General features: G+C 36.7%; 2 protein-coding genes across 2 annotated transcripts; one reads left to right on the forward strand and one right to left on the reverse strand.

The window, feature by feature from the left end:
• The first annotated feature begins 1,068 nt into the window (after nucleotides 1-1,068).
• LOC146139886 (protein ILRUN-like) lies at nucleotides 1,069-13,576 on the forward strand. The gene is made up of 5 exons (XM_083391698.1): nucleotides 1,069-1,284; nucleotides 4,578-4,732; nucleotides 5,319-5,516; nucleotides 9,765-10,435; nucleotides 12,106-13,576. Exons 1-5 carry the CDS (start codon nucleotides 1,124-1,126, stop codon nucleotides 12,151-12,153), a joined length of 1,233 nt encoding a protein of 410 aa, XP_083247824.1. The 5' UTR covers nucleotides 1,069-1,123; the 3' UTR covers nucleotides 12,154-13,576.
• A 1,763-nt stretch (nucleotides 13,577-15,339) lies between these two features.
• On the reverse strand, nucleotides 15,340-21,759 carry LOC146139887 (uncharacterized). Its single transcript, XM_083391833.1, has 5 exons — nucleotides 20,229-21,759; nucleotides 19,552-19,821; nucleotides 18,890-18,994; nucleotides 17,757-17,978; nucleotides 15,340-16,463 (listed from the first exon to the last, which is right to left on the reverse strand). The coding sequence occupies exons 2-5, from the start codon at nucleotides 19,741-19,743 to the stop codon at nucleotides 16,146-16,148; spliced, it is 837 nt and encodes a 278-aa protein (XP_083247959.1). The 5' UTR covers nucleotides 19,744-19,821; nucleotides 20,229-21,759; the 3' UTR covers nucleotides 15,340-16,145.
• Between the last annotated feature and the right edge of the window lie 321 nt (nucleotides 21,760-22,080).

The raw sequence follows: 22,080 nt of genomic DNA on the forward strand, positions 1-22,080 counted from the left end.
CTAATTCCTCGTGGTAACAATTACTCAGCAAATCTTTCATTTGTTGGTCAGTTCGGTTTCAACAGGAAATGCGTTTGTTAATTTTGGTATCAAATCGACGAGTCGTTAATAGAATGTATTGATCTTAAACCAATAAGTGTCTTGACAGAGATTACTCAGTCGTTGCCTAAAGTGATGCCTTGCTATTGTGCTTGAACTTTGGCTGACCCTTACGTACCAAAAATATCTATACTCGTTTGTGCGAATGGCGCGCCATGCCATATGGCTGCTAATATAATTTGGGTTGGGGTGTGAGTTTGGGTGGGTCAATTAATATCATTATATTTTTACATATTTACTCCATTCTTGCAATTTAAATTTTGTCAACTCGTTGGGCTGGTGAAATAAAAGTAGGAGGACCACCGCGGAATTAAATAATCAACAAATATATTAGTAGTTTTATTCAACCTGAAGCCAATTGTTTGGTTTCTCCAAATTAATTTTTTTTCCGCTGGTATTTAGGAATTTATTTTATATGTCTGACTATATATTTATATCTGTTGAACCATTCCGGAAAATATGAATAAGATCTCTCTGTGGCACGGCCAAAAATCTGGGTAACCAGATCAAAAGTAAACCCCACTAGTGTAACGGAAACATTAATTGAGGTGCATATTATATATTTTTTTAATATTGGTTTGGTTTGTTAAAAAAATGATCGGCACAGTGGCCATTCTATAAATTTTGAATATTGTTTAGGGTGAATGTTCACAGTTCATTCAGCTTTAAGTAATTTCAATAATATGTGCTAATGTGAAAAAAGTACTATACCAAAAAATGGAATGCGACTGACATTCGTTTGATGACATTTCCAGTGTTTTTCAAATTTTCGTAGCTGATAGCATTTTATCACGATTTTCCTTGAAATGTGAAGCTACAGCCATCAATGACCCAATGTATATTGTATAGCAACTAAATATTTTAATATCACAATAATTGTTATAATAAAAAAATGAATGTTCACCAACTGATGGCAAATTATGATATTTTGATAGGTATATTCCTACAAATGAAATAGCTGTCATTTATTTGATATAAAATTAGGGGTTTAAAGTATTGTACATCGATTAGTCAGCATACAACTATGGATGACACTGGAGAAATGGATGTGGATCAGTGCCTTATTGGAAAGTTTAGTTCAATGGGAACTACTGACAGAGATGTCCTGATTTCAGAATTTCGAAAACTGCTTGGTTTTCAGCTGAATGTTGCCGGTTGTGAATTTTTTCTAGACATGACTAACTGGTAAGTTGCATAATTTGTACATATTTGTTTTATACGTTAAGTTGATGGAGTGGTTTATAACCTATGGTATGCATGATATCCAACTATTGTTATGCGAATAGGTTTTTATTACTTATGAGATTTTATTCTTATAAATGCCTAATAAAGTATTGCGGCTGCCATAGGTTATATTCTCTTTGTGCTAGATATATTTATCTTATTTGTTATTTGAATTGTTCTGTATTGGTCTCAACTACTACCGAGAGCAAGGCTTTTATTCTTTGATTGTTTTTTTAAACATAAGTAAAATTTGGGCTGTTGGTTTTTTGAAACCGGACTGTATCTAGTAATAGTAAAAAGCAACATTGTGGTATCTGGCCAGTTACAATTGTGTGTTTACAATCAACTATTTAGCAACGCTATTGTTTACTATAGAAGTAAATTGTCTTGCTTAAATGTTAAAATGAAACGGTATCATCTGGCCATTGGGGATCAAGTCAATAGTTTCAAAATAATTTTGTCTATACATGTATTATATAATATTAAGACATTTTAATCTCAAACTAGTTGAAGTTAGTATCCAGTATGGCAGACAGCTGGCGACTTGGCGCATATGTCGGCCGAAGAATCAGACAGCAAACCGAAAAAATTTGTCGAAAAAAAAAAATAAAAAAAATAAATGTTTTCTATTTGTTTTTCTTTTGTTTTTTTTTGAAAGATCGATTTTCCAAACAACCGTGTGCTTGTTCTACACAATATATTCAATCCAGTATATGCAGGAAATAATTTTTTGTGCCATTCTGAAAAAAGTGCGAAGCACATTGTTTAGCAGGGAAAAGCTAGTGTTTGGCACATAGATTGTTTATTAGTTTAAAAAGTACTAAATTTCGATAGAATTGTTGTGTATTTGCAGTTTTACTTGATTTGGCAAATACTTCTATATTGAGTTAAAAAAGCAATCATGATAGTCACCATTCCTGTTAAATAGACCGGTATGACATTCACATGGGGCGGGTACTAGGCCATGCTGTTCCATCTGAGGCTTAAACTATTATTTTTGGCTGTTTAATTACATAAAACGCAAAAAAATTTGGCTCTTAACGCGAACTTCGGCCTCGTTAAGCTATGGTTTTTTTTTTCTCGCTTTTCAATCTGATTTTAAGCTGCATGTGTGCACATGAGTTTGCTCTAAAACAGCTTATCTATGTAACAGTGTTAGAGTAGGAAAAGCAGACATGTGCACCCCCAGTCCCCCAGGCTCTACTTCAGGGATGGGCAATTATTTTTAACCGCGGGCCGCATGAGAAACTTAGTGTTGTGGCGTGCCGGGCCAAATATGATCTCAAATATATGCAATATGACATCATGCTCCGTCGCTATAAAACAAATAAGCTAACAAACTTATTATTATTAGGGATGTTCAAAGTAGAATCCCAAGGTATTCTAGAATAATAGGTTTCGAATCTAAAATAACGTATCCAGAATAGCGAATCCTAGTATATTTTATCAAATTATTTAACCTCGATTTTCCTTGGGGGGAGGGATTAATCTTAATATACCCTACTTGAAGCAGTTGTGTAAACTGTAATACATGTCCAGGTTGTTGAAAACTTTATATTATGCCAAATGCTAATAAGTACAGTGCAAAACTGTCACTGCACAATGAACTATTTAGCAATTCGGTCCTGTTTTTTTTTTTAAACATTGTTGGGTCTTAGTGCTTCTTTTTTGAGTAACATCATCTGTTATGCAGTCAAATAATGTACTGCAAAGAATACAAAGTTACTGTTGACATAACGAATACTTGACAATTACACTGTGCATAACTGCATAACCTCGCTGAATATTGGCCTAAATTTGACCTGAAGTAACCCTATAGCGCATTTTGTTGACGGCCAGCACGTTCAACAATGTAATATTTCTTTTCCAACTTAACGCATTGAGGGAAATTGCGAACTCCGTTCCTGACATTACACGCTAGTCGCTTGCCCAATAACACTTGATTGACACTTAATTATTAGACGAAGGTTATCGCGAGACGCGTAGGCTAATTGGTCGCCCGAAAAAATGCTGACTCTGCACGACAAGGCTGCATTTAAAGCAAGCGCGTGTCGCCGCAGCGACAGGCCTTTATCGAAACTTGCCACTCGCGTGTGTACAATCTGGCGCAACCATCAGTAAAACATCAAAATTATATTGTTTCCAATTACCCGAAATAAACGGCAGAATTGGATTCGATATTCTACTTTTGAACATCTCTAATTAGTGAAATTTAAGTCGAATTTAAAGAAGGCCACAAAACGTCAAAAAAAAAGAATGCAACTTTTTGTTTTAAAACGCAAAATTTAATTTACTATGGCACAATGGCCATACTGCAAAGACGGTATGTATAAGAAGAAACACATAACATGGCATTAACTAAATTAGGTTGACAAAATGTAAACCGGTATATTTTTAGAGTTTAGAAAACAGTCTGTATTTCGTTTATATTGTAAAAAACGGAATACTTTCGACCAGAGCGCAAAAAATATAAATATTGAGCTAAGGTTGTTAAACTTTCGTGGAAGAGAGTGCCACAGTGCAGGACGCTTTTTGTCTGTAAATATGCCCAAAAATTGCGTGGAACATACGAGTAAGATAGAAGAATACAATTTCTATTTTAGTCTATAAAACAGGCTATAATAAGAATTTGGCGGGGTCATGACTAGATCCGTCCTGGAAAGAGTGTTTTCTTTACAACCAAACATGTAGAAACTCGCCCTTGTTTTCGCTTAGCCTATGTATTTTAAGGAAAATAAGCCGCGGGCCGGATTAATTTGCTGGGCGGGCCGGATCCGGCCCGCGGGCCGAATGTTGCCCAGGTCTGCTCTACTTCATAATACCCAATATGTATTTCTTTATGTTACAAAAATGTTGCGCCTTTGGCGCAACTTTTTGCTGATTCATTTACTTCTTAATATCTTGTTTATCGCCTAAACTTGTTTTATCGCCTGAACGGCAAAGTTAACACATTCCTATGACGAACGCATCATTTAAATTTTAGGGAACAACCACAAAACCGAAGAATTTATGCCAAAAATGCTTGTCACTAGAAAGCTGGCAAGATTCTGCCAGCCTGTTAGTATCATTCCTAAGTGATAGTTGTTGTGTAACAAAATGATGTCCCTCTGTGTCAATTTAACCGTTAATTTAGTCAACTTTATTTTAGCAAGATGTTTTCTTTTTTAAATAAGGTAAATATTGAGCAAACCAAAGAAAATCCAGATTTTAACACACTTGTTCTTTTCTATAATTTTGACATTTCTTTCTATTAGGAATCTTAATGCTGCTATTGGAGCTTACTACGACTTTGAGCAACCACAAGGAAAACTTCCTTCAATGACCTTTGTTCGGGACATAACTATTGGAGAGGGGGAAGCTGTGCCGCCTGATACTGATTTTCTAAAAACATGGAGATTGCAAAACAATGGTAGACTGTGTATTTATGTATTCCTATATATGCTGGACTGATTGAAATACATATTTTTATGTTATTAATACCGTTAAAACCTAATCAACATTTTGGCTGTTTCTTTTTTTCTTGTTTAACATAATTATATACATTTATCATTTTGAAATGCTTAACTATATATATTATTATAGAAGTAAAAAAAAAAAATTATTTCAAAACCGAAGTTTAATGTTATATATTCCATGGTTGCTATGAGGTCTTTAAATAATTCACATATTAAAAAGTCTTTAATTGTTCTTTAACAATCTTTGAATATACTTTATGTGAAGTTTAGGATATGTGTGTTGAAAGTGATGTTATAAAACAATTTTTTTTAAATATTTGTTATGGTTTATCATGGTATTTATTCTATATATCTTGTTTTTAAATTAATGAAGTAATCCAGTGTTAGGTGTGTGACAACCCTGTCTTATTCTCACTGGTATATATTTCATTTTTCTTCTTATATTTAACAATAGAAAGTTCGTTATAACACATTCATATCAGTTGTGAGTAAATGTGAATTTGTCAAGATGTGTTTGTTCATTGTTTCAACGCTTTTTAGGTGAGGAGAAATGGCCCCTCGGCTGCACACTGAGATTTGTCAATGGTGAGAAAATGAGCGCCCCAGATTGGGTGGCAGTTGCAGAACTGTCGCCTGCCAACACCATCGACGTGTCGGTGAGAATGAAGAGCCCTTCACAGCCTGGACTCTACCAGGGCCAGTGGCGAATTTACAACAGGAACATGCTTCCGTTTGGAGGTGAGAATTTGTTTGTCTTCACTGTTATAAAAAAGTTTGCGCTATTTATACTATTAACCAGAAAGAAAATAAGTTATTTTGCCTTGAGTTTGTTCTCAAAAACTTTTCAATAAATCATGTCCCAGGTGAAAAATATTGTATCAAATCATGTTTTATTACACATACACTTATATAAAACAAATATAGTCAAGCGGGGTAAAAAAAACAATTTTAGCCAACTTGTCTGCCTAACTTTTGTTTTTTGCAACAGAAGTGTAATTTTTTTATTCTTATTGAGCTTATGGGTCTACCTTTCCAACCACATAAAGGATTTTTAATTTTAGTATAAAATAAAAAAAATATTTTACAAAATCTGTTATTTTTTTTACCCTGATGAAAGGGCAAAAAAAAAAAAACAAGTGTACATTAGGACCATTTATAATAATTTATAGAAGCAGGTTTGACTTTATTTGAAGTAAATAGACTAAAAATGCTGTTTCAAAGCCACAACAACACACAAATTCGATGAATACCTTTAATGGAAAGAGAATTTCAGTAAAAAAAAAAACTTTTTTAGGATTGCATTATGGTACCCCAAATTTGCACCTGTATAAAATATTTTTAGCAACTAATTTCTCCCTGGTAAATTAAAACTGTTGCTTTCAACAGTTAGCACTGGTCATCAGTGGTATTTGTAGGTCCCAGAAGAAGTAAATTACCTCAACAACATGAGTTTTTAGATTTGTGGGCCAGTCCGCGGACAACCTGGAATTATTAGCTTTTTCTTATTTTTTATGAAGAAATTTGCTAAGTTGCCTTTATTTCATCTTCATCATTACAAAAAACATTCATATCTTTCCCCTATGTTATGGGTCAAGTCTAAAATAATTGCTCCAGTCTACCTCTGTGATCTGCACTTGTTTAGGTTCTGGGCCACTTGTTATGTTTACTAAAAATAAATTTTCTACTTTTTCTACTAAGGTAAATTTATAGAAGTTTAACATCTCAAGCTAATTACTTTCCTACTGCTAAGGCAAATTTTGATCAATTAACCTGAATAGAATAACCCTAGAAGTTCCAATTTAATCTATTTTGCCTGTTTGAGCATAATATTACCTTCATGTGGTATTGATTTGGATCGCGATACACTTTGTTGAAAATATCGGGTATCGGTATCAGAATAAAATTTCAAGTCCCTATTCATGGCTGATTGATTTCTTCAAATGTTTCACTTTCTTTTGGCACTAATGTTACCTGGTATTCATTCATTTTGGTGTATAGCTTTAAATTTTCTAAATAAAACTAAAAAGCTTTGTTATTTTACCCAAAGTACATGCCTGTTAGTTGTCTACCTTTGTGTGTTTTAGCTCAAGTCTACAAATAAGCCTCATTATGTAGCTTTGGTATTGGTACATATTGGCTAGGCATATTTAGTTTACTTTTTAAACCTAAAAGTTACAAAATGAAATTATGGGGTAAAAAAAATTACATTGGGGTAATAAAAAACACTGTTGTTTTTACCCCATTACCATAGAATCGATCGGGGTAAAAAAAATATATATATCTATAAAAAACTAAAACAGCTAGTAAAGTAAGGTATTTTTTGTGTAATAGATCAATGTTATGACACAACACAGAATAAAGGCCATTGCCACAAACTTGGTTGTATAGGAATTACACAAATGTTTGTAATGGTCTTACAAACCTTTTTAAGATACAAATTTAACAACTGTTGTTTAAACCAGCATAACTTTACTCAGAGGAAAAAAAATAAAATGGTTGAGGGCTTTTGGTTAGGCCAAGAATGTATTTTTTACCTAAAAAAGAAATTAAAAAAAAATTATATATACTTTATGTGTGATGACATTGTTTTTTTTTACCCCACTTCAGCAAAATTTATTTGTACCCCAAGTGACTATACATATTTTGTGTTTCACATGTTTTGAGATTTTAATAACGCTCCGATTGGAATAGTTTTATATTTTACATCTAATGTTGGTATGACTAACCAGTTCTAGGGCACTGGAGTCAGAACCATTATTATTATTTTTGTAGAGATAGAGTCATTTGTATTATTTTTGTGGAGTCGGAGCTGTAGCTATTTAAAAAAATTGTCAAGCTAAGGCTTAAAAATTTCATTCTCATCCAGCTGAAAGAAATATAAATTACATAAATGAAAACTACTAAGCAGTTTATTGTGGCATATGAAACTTAATTAGGACTTTTCTAAAGCAACTTTTAAATTATTTTAGTTAAGGAGCTCAATCCATTGGATATGTGATTGTCGGCTCTGTAAAATGGACCTCAGCCAATGCCCTTTTTAGTAGTTCTTCGGCTCTGTGACTAACCACACTTAGTACTAACTACACAACCCATTGTTCATAAGTTCAATGCTGCCATGTAAATTGTACATGATTAACGCTAAACGACTTAAATAGGCAATTATAAAATAAAAAGCAGCTCTGTTATTGATTAACTCCTAAAAGGCTGTTGGGTTGGTCAAAATCATTTGTAGATCAAATTTAGGGTTGGCAAGCCTGACAATTGACCGGTCAATTGACCGCACTTTATTTAACCGGTCAAATACTCATATTAGATTCAAATGTTGTGAATTTAAGTTTTTAATAATCTTGGTTGTAACTTTTTTAAACAATTCAAATATGAAATGGTAGATATTACCTGATGCAAACACATGTTCTGTGGTAAGAACAATGTGTTTGTAATAGCAAAGTAGATTTATTTATTTAGAATAAATGCACCTGACCTATATGATGAATCTCGTTTGTCATAAAAGAAAATACTAGTGTGGGTATACCACAATCTGAGGCTACTTAGAAATGTAGAAGAACCAAATGCCTCGTCTCCCATGGACCCTGGTGATGATTTAGAACAGTGTGGTCCAACTGCAGGCCCTTGGCCCGCGAGTTACGCTTTTTTGGCCTGCAAACTGATAGTCAGCTTTGCTTCCATCTAGTACTACTAGAAATTTTTGTTATTGTAATTGACAAAAAAAAAATTTTGTGAAAGATCCTTTTGTAGATTTGTAGCACCACTAAGCAAAAGTGTATAATGATACATGTAATGAAACATTTATCGTATTGCGTTAACTTCAATTGTGTTGCTGACCGTAGCTGAACAAAGGTGTAAATTTCATAAAGTTAGTATATATGCCATAAGCATAGGCTATGTATAAGGCAATAAGCCTAAAAATCGCTATTAAAAACATTGGCCCACAAGAAAAAAAATAGTTTTTGAGTGACAAAAGTTGTGATGAGGAGCAAAAATATTTTTTTTTACTGATGTATTGTTGTTAAATCTCGGTAATAAACTTGTTGGCTTAACTTGGTGGTTGTAGTAATGGTAAAAATCACTACAATACTGCTATAGTATTGCTTTCAATATGTGTATGGTTTTGCAAAAAATCTTATTGATAGTCAAAAAATGATTTATTCTGTTTTACAAACCATTGCACTTGAGCCGAAACGTTTGTATATTTATTTAAAGTTAAAATCAAGGTTTATTTTTAACTTCAATTGCATTATAATAGTGTGTTTAATATTTGAACAATTTGACGAGTATTTGACCGGCTGACCGGATTTTATTTGGCCGGTCAAATCAAATTGGATAGTATCCGAGGTTCCAAGGATTATAGGCCCCCTCACTTATACAAATGCAGCGCCAAAACACAGGCAGATATTTATTAGAAACTGTGACCAGACACTTTATGAGACGCTTTGTCATTGAGTTGCCGTTTTGTCTTACACGAAAACTGTAGATTCAAGTTCAAGACGTTTTTTATTGCAAGAAAGACGGCTACAAAAGCTAGGCTGTTGTGAACTTATGACTTCGACCATTCTAGGTCATCGCTCCACCAACCCACAAAGGCTCAGAGGGTAGTACCAAGCCACTGATAAACCATGATACTGTGACAACTTATAAACGGCATTATTAGTTGTCAATCATTCAAATTGAAATTAAAACCCACAAATGTGTATTTAGAGCTCATATCGGAAACTCCAAAAGTTGTAAGTAGGGCCGTCGATGGTGGTACATGTTATTTTAATCCTTCAACGTATATTTAGACCACGTGGCATAATCGGTGGATCAACGGAAACGGAATAGCCGACGTTGTTTGTTCGAATTGTACCCCAGGCTACCTTTTTAGTCTGGCTTGTCAATAAATCTCTCTCGATCGACTTAACCTCAATGCCTGACGAGGAAACCTTGTACGTTAATAATAGTTAACGATTGCAATTTTTTGTTTTTTAGACACAATCTGGGTCATAATATCGGTGGAGGCCGGCGGTCTACTCGGCGTCACCCAGCAAATGTCGCAGTTCGCCAGCGCCCTTGGAAGCCCCCGATCCGGCTTCGGGGGCCTGGCAGGCCCCAGTAACAGCCCCCAGCAGCAGCAGCAGGGTCAGGAGAGTGGCGGGAACCCCTTCGCGATGCAAAGCGGGCTTCCGGGTCAGTTCGGCGGAAACCCGGAAGGTCCTTATTTCGGCGAAAGACTCGAAGAGGACTCGGAGATGTCGGACATGGCGCGCTGTGCCCTTACTCCGATTAAAAGCCCAGTCGGCTCTTTCCAAGCAATCAAGCACGCTAGCTCGTCGCCTTCTTGCTGGAACGCCCGTAGCCCGACAGCTCTGGGCGGCGACCCAAGCGATGACGTCATGACCGAAGGCTGTCACGCACTGCAATGCATTGCAGAGGCTCGCGAGCCGCCGCTGCCCAGCTTCCCTGAAACGAACAATGGAGCCGGCGACTGTATTGTAGGAGGCGGCGGATTTCTCGCGTCCAGCTCTTCGTACGACCTCAACGCCCGCCAGGCTTCTCCCTTCAGCTCGCCGTCGAAGCTCCTGGAACTGGAGCGCTCCTTTTCGTCGCCCGACGCCCCCTCGCCGATCCGGCCGACGTCCAAGAGCATTTTGGGCCTCACCGTAAGTGCGCTATAAGGACAGCAGTGAAATGACTGGTCCGACAGCTGATATTTTTAACCCTGAAAATTAGGCGGCACTCAGCGATTTTTGTATTTTTCTAAATTGAGAGGTTGAACAAAATCGTGTTTAACAAGCTTAGAGTAGGATTTTTATAATTGATTGCACAGTTTACGAGCAACATATAGCACCCTTCCCGTTTTACTTCCAGAAGATTTGTTTTCACAATATTATTTGGACAACTTAACTTATCCTTCACTTTAAAAAATATTGCGTTTTTAATAATTTTAAGCATAATTATAGTGCCCGTAAGCTAATGACGTCACCCGCTTGTATGGGTGTGTCTGTAAACAAGTCCAATCCAATGTTAGAATGTTTAGCGAAATTTTTTGAGCCATAATTGGCGTCTTGTGGGGCACCGCTGTTGTCAGGAAACATGTGGAAAGGTTAACAGTCGTTCGCTTCCTTTCAAAAAGTTAGCGCCTCGTTGGGTATATTGGATTTGTGGCAACGTGCATCTAAAGTGCATTTGCACTAAGGGTTGTTTGGCTGTGCCATGTAACAGAATCGGCACTGGTTATTTTGTCAACTTCCCAAATAAATGCGGATTTTTATTTTCTTTTTCAGGAGTAATAATAAAATGTGGCTTGATTTATACGTTACTTTATTTTTGAAACGACACTGTTTCAACAACCCATTCTAAGACGAGTAGCGATTTAACACCCTAGCATCGGCTTTGGCCCGTTATAGCTGGGAGATTTCTTTAATTTCTGCTTGTCGAATATTAACGAAACCACAAAAAATACTGTAGCATCAAATAAAATACCACACTAAATGTTTGTCACTTACGTTGTTTTACCGTTTGACTCTTACGACTCGAGTCCATTAGCTTAACTTGTATTGCCAATTTTGTTAACTTGAATGATAACCCTTTTTCATTTCTCCAGTGGTTGACTATTCTATTTATTCCAACGTGCCCATGTTTGTTACTAGGGTAATCACAATCCCCATTTTTGTTATTATGATACTTACTCAACAAAATGGAAAGACTGACGAAAATAAAAAAGATAGCACCTTTTGAGGAGCAACAGGTATAGGGCTAAAGGCCTGCCCACTTAACTTTATGAATTTCGAGATTTTCAGAATTTAAAGCACAGATATACCCAGAGAGTGATTTATCGATTTTATCATAAAAACAAACATTGAAAGCGTCGGTAATGTATTTGCATACTGACAACTGTATATAACGAAGCGCGCACACAACAGTGCGCAACTCAACAAATCATTGTCAACACCAGTTCCAAACAGGGAAGTTACAGGGTCGTTTTGCATATAAATTAAAAGTTTTAAAGAGATCCAAGATGTAATTTTCTCCCAATAGCTTCCAATATGACGAAAATTATAAAATAAATGCGATAAAGTTTCAGGGGCACTGCGACAAAAAACACATTCCGAGTCAGTTTTCCCAAAGGAGTGTAATGCTTCGTTTGTTACAATGGCTCGTAGGTTAAGTTTGATTTTAAACGAGCGTTGTTTGGTTTCCATAGTGAAATTACAGACGTTAAAATAGTTTTTTTTTCAAGGAGTTGTTTGGAGAAAGGCCTAAATCCCGCTCCCAATTTTTGTTGTTGCTTTCACAACCCTCATTAACCATGCCCGATTTCGCTTTGTAGGGCACCCCTAGCGCCGCCCAGCGGCTCGACTTTTCCTCCGGATCCTGACTTTCCACTTCCGTTCTGTTGCGAACGAAAAGCAAGACCGACCGGGGCGCGTGCGCCGAAGCGGAACAATGACGTAGGCGTAGGTCACTTCCGTCGACGCTGTGCTACTTCGTCATAAAGCTCTTGTGACGTTACGTTGATACGAGGCTGCGCGTCGATTCGACGACCTGCTGACAGCCTGTTGCTTTTTTGTGCGACGGTATCGGTGTATAGTTTCGCGTCATTGTGTTCAAATTGGCGACGTCGAATGCGCTCACCCAGGGGTTCTTAAACTTTTTTACCGCGGACCCCTAATTTATTTTGGCTTTGCCTGGACCTCGGTAAGCAAGAATTTTTTTAAAATGACGTCACAATACAAATAGAATTCAGAAATCAAAATGTGAAATTAAAATGGGGTTTGAAAACGGATTTTAATTTAAATCTTTTCTTTAATTACTTTTTAAATATGCACGAATATTTTAATTTAGCCTTTATGGACCCCTAAAACAAGTTTACGAACCCCAAGGAGTCCATGGACCCCAGTTTAAGAACCCCTGCGCTAGTCGTTTGAGCGATCAAGTGATATTGATAATAATAGACCCTGTATAAGTGTATAGTGTCGTACTTTCACCCGCCGTATTTTGCCACTTAAGGACAGCCCTATATGAAAGTGCGTTTTCGCCACGAATATGTTAAAACTGTGCGTGCTGCCATTCTTCAGGGCTTCTGTTGTACACAGGGAACTCTTGTTTTAAGATTGCGTCGATTTTTTTTCCTTTAATGTATATTTGAGCTCCATAGAGCTTTTCGCTCAACGGTGTACGGCTAGCAAAACATTTCGGATTGTTTATTTTTAGATGTAACTTAAAACACTACATAGCACTATGTTTTTGCAATCCAATTTCTGTGGAATCGTATCCAGATTTTAACGTGAACTATTGCTACCGCGCGAACAAAATACTTTCAGAACAGTGCTTAAACTTAAAACAGTTTAAATAAAATTGTTAACAGCATATTGACTGGAGTCGCTGTTTATTATTATCTAAGTTTGTGTCAAGTTCGAACACGAAAAAGGACTTTTTTTGTGTGTATATTATAAAAAATCCTTACGCCAAATTAAATATTTTTAGGTGCAAATCTTTCCTTTTTGACATTTGGAACGACTTTTCGTTACAAGATAGTTAAAGGCATACGGTGTTAATTTTTGTCTATCCTTTTACCTACTGGTTAAGATTAGGACAACATTTTTAAAAGTAGAACCCTAAGCCACTTATACCCTTTTTTTTAAATGAAAACGAACGATTCCGTGGCTATACATTTTTAAATGATATTACAAGACAAATTCTGCACCAATGCTTTAAGGATTAGTTATTTTTGACTACACGAGCGTAAATGAAAAATTCTCGACATGCACGCTTTGTACCGTATTGTGTTTAATGTTTTCACCAGCAGCCGGTTTTATTTTTTCGGCGCTAGGTCATCGTGAACTTACGACCCAAATAAACCAAGAGCTGTCTTGTGTAACGTTCCACGCGCGTTGCGATACTAGGCGCGGTATTTAAGTTTAGAATAAATGTCACATCTTAATTTGATGATACTTTATTTTGAAATTTTACTTTCTTATGAATTGATATAAATCTGGTTAAACCATTGACTGTGTTAGTTAGCGTTTTATTTTATTCAAGCTTAGCCTCTATTGAATGAGCTTAGCGCCAGGAGATTAGCTCCTGTACATTTCTGTTAAATTATTGGCTAGTTAAATAAAAATTACCTTTTGTTTAACAACTTTCGTGTACTTGGTAGGATACAGTATGGTTGTTTTCAAATTATAGATAGGAAAACCTTGGGAAACATCGTTTTCAAATTGGAAAACGGAGTTAAAACTTGATCCTCTACCACTCTGTCTCTGAAACGCGCTTAGCTACTTAAATTGCCAGGATCTTACAACGATTTGTAGTTTAACCTTTACAAGCCATTTATTTGGGGCTTTAGAGAACAGCGAATAAGATAAAATGCTTAGGAAGGATCTCTAAAAATTTTGTATCAGAGCCATTATCCGATAACAAGTGTTAGTATCGGTACTCGCCCGATATGTTGGCATTGGTTTCGATACTATTACCAAATTAAATTAAAAATGTCAGCAATTATTTGCGAAAATGCAATCATTTTATCTTGAAAGGTAAAAATATATTTTCTAAGGCTAAGGATAATTTTGGCCGCATAACTTACAAAAACGAGCATTTCCGTTGAAATATGATATTTTTCTTGTGCTAGGACAGCATTTGGCGTTATTTGGTATCATACACGCCTTCAGTATACGTTTGTCAAGTATCGCATATCCCTAACAGTAGCCTATAGTAACGGAAACCATTATCAATTTATTTAGCCAAGTGTCATTTCCGATGCAAAGACATGCGCCTTAGTTACGTTCTGCGTAAAACAATTGTGTCATAATATACTGTTCGGCGAAGACCCTTGTTGTTGTCATTAAACAGTAAAAATACGCTGGCTTACTAGTCCTACGTCATGTGGGGTTGCGTTATTTCTAGTCGGTTGTTAGAATAGCGAATACGTAAAACATTTGAGGTTAGAAGTGATAAAAATGCGATTATTCCTGCCAGAACTAATTGAGTTAAACAAAATGCCTCGTCTGTTTAAAATCAAGTCTTCCAACATTACAATAATATGCGTTGCCTACTCTTTGTTTAATAACATTCAAATAAACCTATTTTCATGACAAAAAAACAACAGCTTAAATGAAAGAGATGTTAAACTGCACACAAAATGTTAACATGCATTTTTTATTGTAAGTGCATTTAATATACATGAAAGTAAAGATGTCCAATAGTTGATATTTTGGCAAAAAGTATCGCGACCAGACACCAAATGCATCATTACTAGACGCGACTTTTCGTTAAGAAGTTTATTACTCCCACCAGTTTTTATCCTAATCGCAATACATCGCTGCAATGCCCGTATTGATTTGATATCGGATCGGCACCGACACCCACCCTTTAGTATCGGGCGAGTACCAATATTACCACTTGGCATAGGGTTTCCGGTCCGATGAGATATTATCGCACATCACTACATGTAGCATAACAATAGAACATGAATCAAAAACTACTAAAATACCAATTGCCGGGTTAAAACAGGACGTAGCAACAAAATATCAGGTCACGCTAAAGCCGTCGTGTTTTTGTGTGGTTCACAGCGAATGTAAACTCTCCATAACAGCCAAGTTTGCAGCTCCATTATATTTTTATCGATAATAAAATATTGTTCAGCATACGTTTCAATCATTATTGTACTTGCACTTGGTCCAAGGTAACCTGAACCAGCGTTTCTTTACCCATTAGTCTCGACCCAAAGTTGAGTTGCCGATTAATAGTTCACATGGTAAGATTTATTGGGATTGGTTTTGAGAAAGGTTGCTCCAATACTTAAAATTTGTGATACAATATGAACACATGGATCATAATTACTAAATTCGAAGTTATTTTTGCTAAATTCCTATATTTTGTTCACTTACAAAGAGTCCACTGAAGAGAATTGATTCACCAAAGCTTCGCTGTTAAAATTTCGCTCTGTATTTGGGTCGCCGCGTAAAAAGGTTGAGAAACACTGACCAAAACAGAATGAAAAAATAAGACATTTCAAGTTTTCAGCATCCGCGTAATTTGCAGGTAAAAAAGGACTCAAGGTTTTGACCACTATAATTCATATTGACTCTATCGGCAAAGATGTTTTAGAAACTTCGCGGAAGCTGACAATAAAGAGGTATATACAGTTTCATATTCTATCAATGTTCCTTTTTTTAGTGTTACGTGTGAATATATTCAGTACTTTGTCATAATGAGGACATTAATGTTGACTTTTTTACGTGCTTTCAAGCCCCAACTAACGCCCGTCGAAAGCTGCTTAAAAAACAGCCGCCAACGCGATAAAACGAAACGTGTGTTGTGCGCCAAGTCCGTTTCAAGTTGTTTTGAGTCTCTGGCGACCATCAGCGCTCAATACGAGGCCTGCACCGAAGAAAAGTTGCGAAGGAGGCCGCGAGAATGAAGCCTGCTGCCGCTTGAAGGGCCAACCGGTGATAGCCAGCTAATAAGCTCAGTAAAACGCTTGTCGTAGTTGGTGGTCGTTTTCAGTCGTTTTCTCGATCGGGCGTTCGTCACTCTCGTGTCAATCGTGCTGACCGACTCGGCCCGTTGCTGAGGGGCCAAGGGCGTCGGGAGAACCGGCCCCGGGTACCCGCTGCGGGCCTCCCGGTACGGTCGCTCGGAACGCTTGGTGCCGGCGGGAACGGTGTGGATGCGCGGCAAGGTTTCCTAGAAAGAAGTAGCGATCACTACAGCATTACAATTCAGTGTTTGTAATGACAATGAATTGACTTAAGTGCACTTAATTCAAATGACTTGACTTGACTTAAGTCTTTTGGGCAAAATGTATTGACTTAACTTACGCTTTCCGACTAATGATTTGGCTTGACTTAAGTCTTTTGGACAAATGACTTGGGTTAAAACGAAGTATTTTCCTTAAGCATTTTTGTTATAAAATTGAGCTATTTATCGTAAAATAATTTTCTTGCTATATGTTGCGTTTTTTTCGTTTTTTTATTTTTAGTTTTGTTATTGTTTATAATCCTATGACTTTAACGATTCAAATTGTTAAACGTTTGATTCCAATTGTCAAACGTTTTTAGGACGTGGCTTGCCATATTTTGTGCTTGAGGTGAATACATGAAAAAGAAAGCATACTCTTTTGTGCGTTGCTAAATAATGTTTAACCAATCCCAAGTTCGCGCGATTCTCCTCGTTTTTCGGCATCTTTGCAGACAAAAGGCGCGCGGTGGCACTGTCACAAACAGGTATTTTTTTAAGGTTTGGTTTGGGTGACCGCTAAATAGTTTTAAGAGACCGCAAGTGTTTCATTTAAATACCAAAAAGTTGTCCAAAATTTGGGAAACCACTGGAGAAATTTGGGGGGCCGCTTCGGTAAACACCTTAATAAAAACACTTGTCACAAACGAAAGTTTATCAAATTTAGCCTAATATTTGTAGGTAATACTCTTTTTAGCTCTTCGGTCAAATGTATACCGTCATTAAAAAAATGACCGAAAATTAGTATAACGACCGTTTTATAATCTCTGAAACATCCCGATTCACATTTCGTTAACCTAATTTATTCAATGCCAAGTTTTGTGTCTCTTTCGATTAATGCGTCTTTGGAATATGGCCAGTGGGCGTTTTGCGACTCATCGCTTTATTCCCTATTATAAAATACATTGAAATGCACGCTTAATTGTTTTGACAAAGCGTTCAGACTGTTTTTATAAAAGGTATTAGCTTGGCAATCATTTTTTCTCAACATAAACTATACAGCAGTATTCTGTTGGAAATTTAGGTGCAGCGTTTTGCTTACAGCTATAGAAGAAAAGAAATGACAATGCAAAATTACACGTTAATGACCAAAATGAATAAACAATAAAACGATATGCAAAGATAAATATCAACACCATTACATGTAACACACTCCACTTACAAAACGCGACTTTTCAATCCGAAAACTCGGTTGGAAATTTTACAATTTGTTGTGCCTTATATAAACGCTTAAAATCTTACCTTCGCGGCGGTCGGTCGCTCCACAGCAGTTTTCGTCGGCAGACGAGACACACCCGCGTAAGGATACTTTGCGCGCTTGTACAGCAACTGGGTGGGGGGTCTCGGGGGTGAGGGTAGACTGAGGCTACCCAGGTTCACTTTCGGTTCTGGTTGTTGTTCGCTTGGCGCCTTGACCTTCGACGGAGCAGATATCTGGAAGTTTTTGCTCACGTACGTGTCTTCCTGCGCGAGTACAAATCGTTTGCTTCATAATTAGGTATGAATGACTTGTATTCTATACGGAAAAAATTCAATCTGATGTCAAATCATATCCTTAACTTAATCAAGTATAAGCAAAATGAATGAAACGAAAGAAACGTGCTAACCCACCATTTTTCTAGGTAATATGCCAAAATTGTTTAGGCGTTCGATATTACCCTGCTATATATTATCGGGCGAGAACCGATGTATCACTTGCATGGTATCGGGTAATGGCTTCGATGTGATTATATCACACATACCAAAGATTACTGCTTTTAACAGCGTAAAGTTGATGATAAGCGGAAAACACATTTGTACACATTTGTATTAACTCGTAAAAACATATTTATAATTACGAATGCGTTTAATATACATCACGATTTTCCAAAAACACTGCACTTACAAAAAATGCAAGCCGTAAACTGCTCGGCCTAAATGCAAGAATTACCTATGTTTGTAGAATTAGTGTTGCTTATTAAGGCCGCGTATATTGCTTATAATCTTGGTTGCGTCACGCCTCTGAACTGCACTTATAATTTCAATAGTAAACCCCAGTTAATAAAATAGGTTCACAGACCCAAGTACAGCTTCTATTCTAGGAAGCACATTAAGCTACCAAAGTAAAATATCATAATTAAAGATGAAGCTGTAAACAAATAAAAACAATCTATTAAATGAGTACAGTCGCACACCTTTATTGATACAATGTGTTTCTGATATCACACCATCAATAAAAACCTTATACCAAGACTGCAACGTGGTAGGCTATACACAGGGAATTAAATATAACTTGATTAGTGTAAATACCTATGTCCAGTGATTGGATATAGCTGGATAAACCCCAGATGACATACAACAAACCAGCAGAATCTCATTAAGGTGGAGCAACTCACCCTCATCCAACGCTGCTGCTTCCTCTCCAATCTCTTGATGAAAGTGTTCATGAAGTGGTCGTGAAGATCCATGTTCTTTTTCTTCATCTTGTTTTCTGTTGAGACCTGTATAAGTCCCATAAAAGAGTGATCTACAATTTCCTTAAACAACAAAAGTCGAAAACAAGACGAAGTCAGCAGGCTGACTAATGACCATGTTGTAAAAATTCTTCGACAGCGACTTGACATAACTAGTATTAGTGAAATCATATAGAAATGTGAAAATTGTAACACCCTTTGGCAAATCGCGAAAACAAACGACATTTTGGTTGGAGCATAGAATTAGTATTCTATGGTTGGAGTATCAAATAGCTATAGTCTATTACAATTTCTTATCGAAATACAATTTGTAATAAAAGCAATGGCACCAGAAACTATAGAATGTGTCTAAAAATTTATAAACAAACACCTGAACGTTAGAAAAATAGCATGACTTTACGGATTTAAGTATAGCACCATTTACAACAAAAAACGCACCGAACTAACCTAAATGAAGATAAAAAAGAATTAAATTAACATTTAACTAGAGTAATTTCATTAAATGTTGCTCGGCCAAGTGTGGTATATCTGAAAATAAATTCCCTGATTTAAAGTAGTCGATTCGAGAATAGTTCAGCACCCACCTTCATATCGAGGAACCGATTTTCGCTCACGTTAGCATTCAGTATCACGTGACTGACGTGTGACTTAGGCAGCATCCGGCTTACGACGCCCTCAGCACCGTTCTGCGACGAGATGTTCACTATCTCGTCCGGGGGTCGTCGCAACTCGCAGAATACGACGGTTGGCTTTTTTGTTTTCGGCCGTCGCGACATCGCTCTTGCTGTTGTTCTGTCTTTATATTGTTGATGTTGTTCAAGCCTTTTTCTTGTTTATGTTGTTTCACGCTAAGCCTATACACGATCAACAGGTTAGGGCTACATGTTCCGAATAATCTTTTTATAGGTATATCATACGACAAGAGGATACGACTGCAAAGTAAAACATGACTTGTTCTTAAAGTTTTTTATTTTACTCGGTCGACATATTGCTTGTTTGTAATATTGGCGGAGCCGCTTAATTTTCGAAACAAGGAATATTCGGTCAATTAGTACTCATAAGAATTTTTGATCAGTCTATTCATACGAAAAACCTTATTGTGAACAGCTCACAAATGCTTTTAGTTTAATTAAATGAGGATGATGTTGTCCGGGCTGCAGCTAATATAATTTATCAGTGGAAAAAGTTGGATGATGTTTACCGCATTTGTATACTTGCTAAGTGAAGCGATTTTTCACTGTGCATGATCAAAGTGCCTTACCTTCGATTGCCGACCCAGACCTCAATTTCTCACTACCACCGCAGCCAAATTACGTCAGTGTGCAGGCTTTGTAAAGCTGAATAAAGTTTTTTGATAAAAATTTTGAAACAATGATAAAGAAATAAAATTTTAACTTGTTTTCACGTTCATTATTTCTTAAACATGGAGTGTCTGATGTTATAGTTTTCAGAAGCCCTCTAAAGTCAACTCTGAATTAGTCCATTTTCAAACGTGTTACCTAAACCAGGTTAAACGTAAAAGGTAGCAAAAAAACACATGATGAAACCTTAAAAACGATTTGGAACCACTGCCTGAATAAAATCCAAGTATCTACTGAAATCCTGCCTCTTTCGAACGTCATCTTCCTGCCACAGCCAAGCAGCCGATAAAACAGCATTTTCATTAGAGAAAAAAACAAAAAAATGTCTAGCCGGCTCTTCACGTATGACATAACCGTATAACAAAATTGTGTTTAAGTAAAATCACGCGAGTAGGGCACTATATCAATGACGGTCATATATAGGCTTAAATGCTTTAAATAATTCGCCTTGAAAAAAATGTTTAAGCTTTATAGCTTTTTAATACATAACATTACTGGATCTTCGGTAAAACTTATCTCATTTTGATAGCAGTCATAGGACGCGTGTCTAGAATCCTATCACCTTTATTTCAAACCTAACGAAACAAGTTGTCAAAGTTGAAATTGCAAGGCAGGCAAAAATATGTAAGAATAAATATAATAACAATATACTTGATCCACCTAAACGCAAACTCTAACTCGCACCCCAACCTAAATATTGTTAGCAATATAAACCCCCCGACGAAAATGTGGTAGGATTCTAGATCAGCCAGGCATAGTTCTCGTTATAAATTTCTAACAACGCTTAACAGCTTTGTCGAGGCATGCTGCGCCAGTACATAAGCTCAAAGCCTTTATTTAAGAGCGCCATTCCAAAGATTCGGCGCACAGAAAGGTAGGCAGACAACAATTGGCCGATAATCGCCACCCGTCGACACAACAACAAAGCTAACATAACTTTGCGTATTTCTATGAGGATTGTTCGACAACAATAGGCAAACAAACCGTAGCTTAATTGCCTGTTACGGAGCGCATGGCTGCTTACTTAGGGTGTCGTTACGTAAGGTCGTTGTTGTTGTAGCCTTATGAAATATGAAAACTTGTGCAGGCCTATATAGGTCGACATGTGTACCTTTAAGCCTTGACCTGATCAGCTAAAACAGCGTGGTCCAACTTCTTTTCATCGCAGGCCAAAAACATTTTTTTTATCTTGCGGGCCGCCAATGTTTTTAAATAGCGATTCCAGGCGCATTGCTGGCAAATTATACATAGCCCATGCCGGTGGTTCTTAACCTTTTTTCAGCCGCGCCCCACTTTGATAATTTTTCATAGGCCTTTACAAAAAGCAATTCGGCTTTTTCAATTAAATATCACTAAGACAACTTGAAAATAGTAAAGTTTGTTGCCGGTCGAAGCGCGAAAAAATTGAGTTTAATTGGTTGAATTGACGCTAAACTGTAAATTCAGGAGGGTTTTCACATTGGGCCAGGCGCGGATCTAGGATTTCAGTTCGGGGAGGACCATGAATTTTTTTCCTTTTTTTTTTTTTTTTTTTTTTTTTCAGTGACGTCATAATTCAGGTAAAAATAACATCGGCTGGCCAAACAAACTAACTCCTGCAAAATAACGCGAAAAATAGACCTTTTGAAAGCACGAAAAAGTAATAAGGTTAGCCTCTACAGTGGGCCGGTTTCCTAGTTTGACCCGGTATGAAGAATATCGCTGAAAGACGCTACCATGTCTATTGTATTGTATTGATTGTCTACACATATT

The sequence above is a fragment of the Ascidiella aspersa genome, chromosome 6, assembly GCF_963924565.1.
Source record: "Ascidiella aspersa chromosome 6, kaAscAspe10.2, whole genome shotgun sequence".
In the NCBI taxonomy this organism is placed as follows: domain Eukaryota; kingdom Metazoa; phylum Chordata; class Ascidiacea; order Phlebobranchia; family Ascidiidae; genus Ascidiella; species Ascidiella aspersa.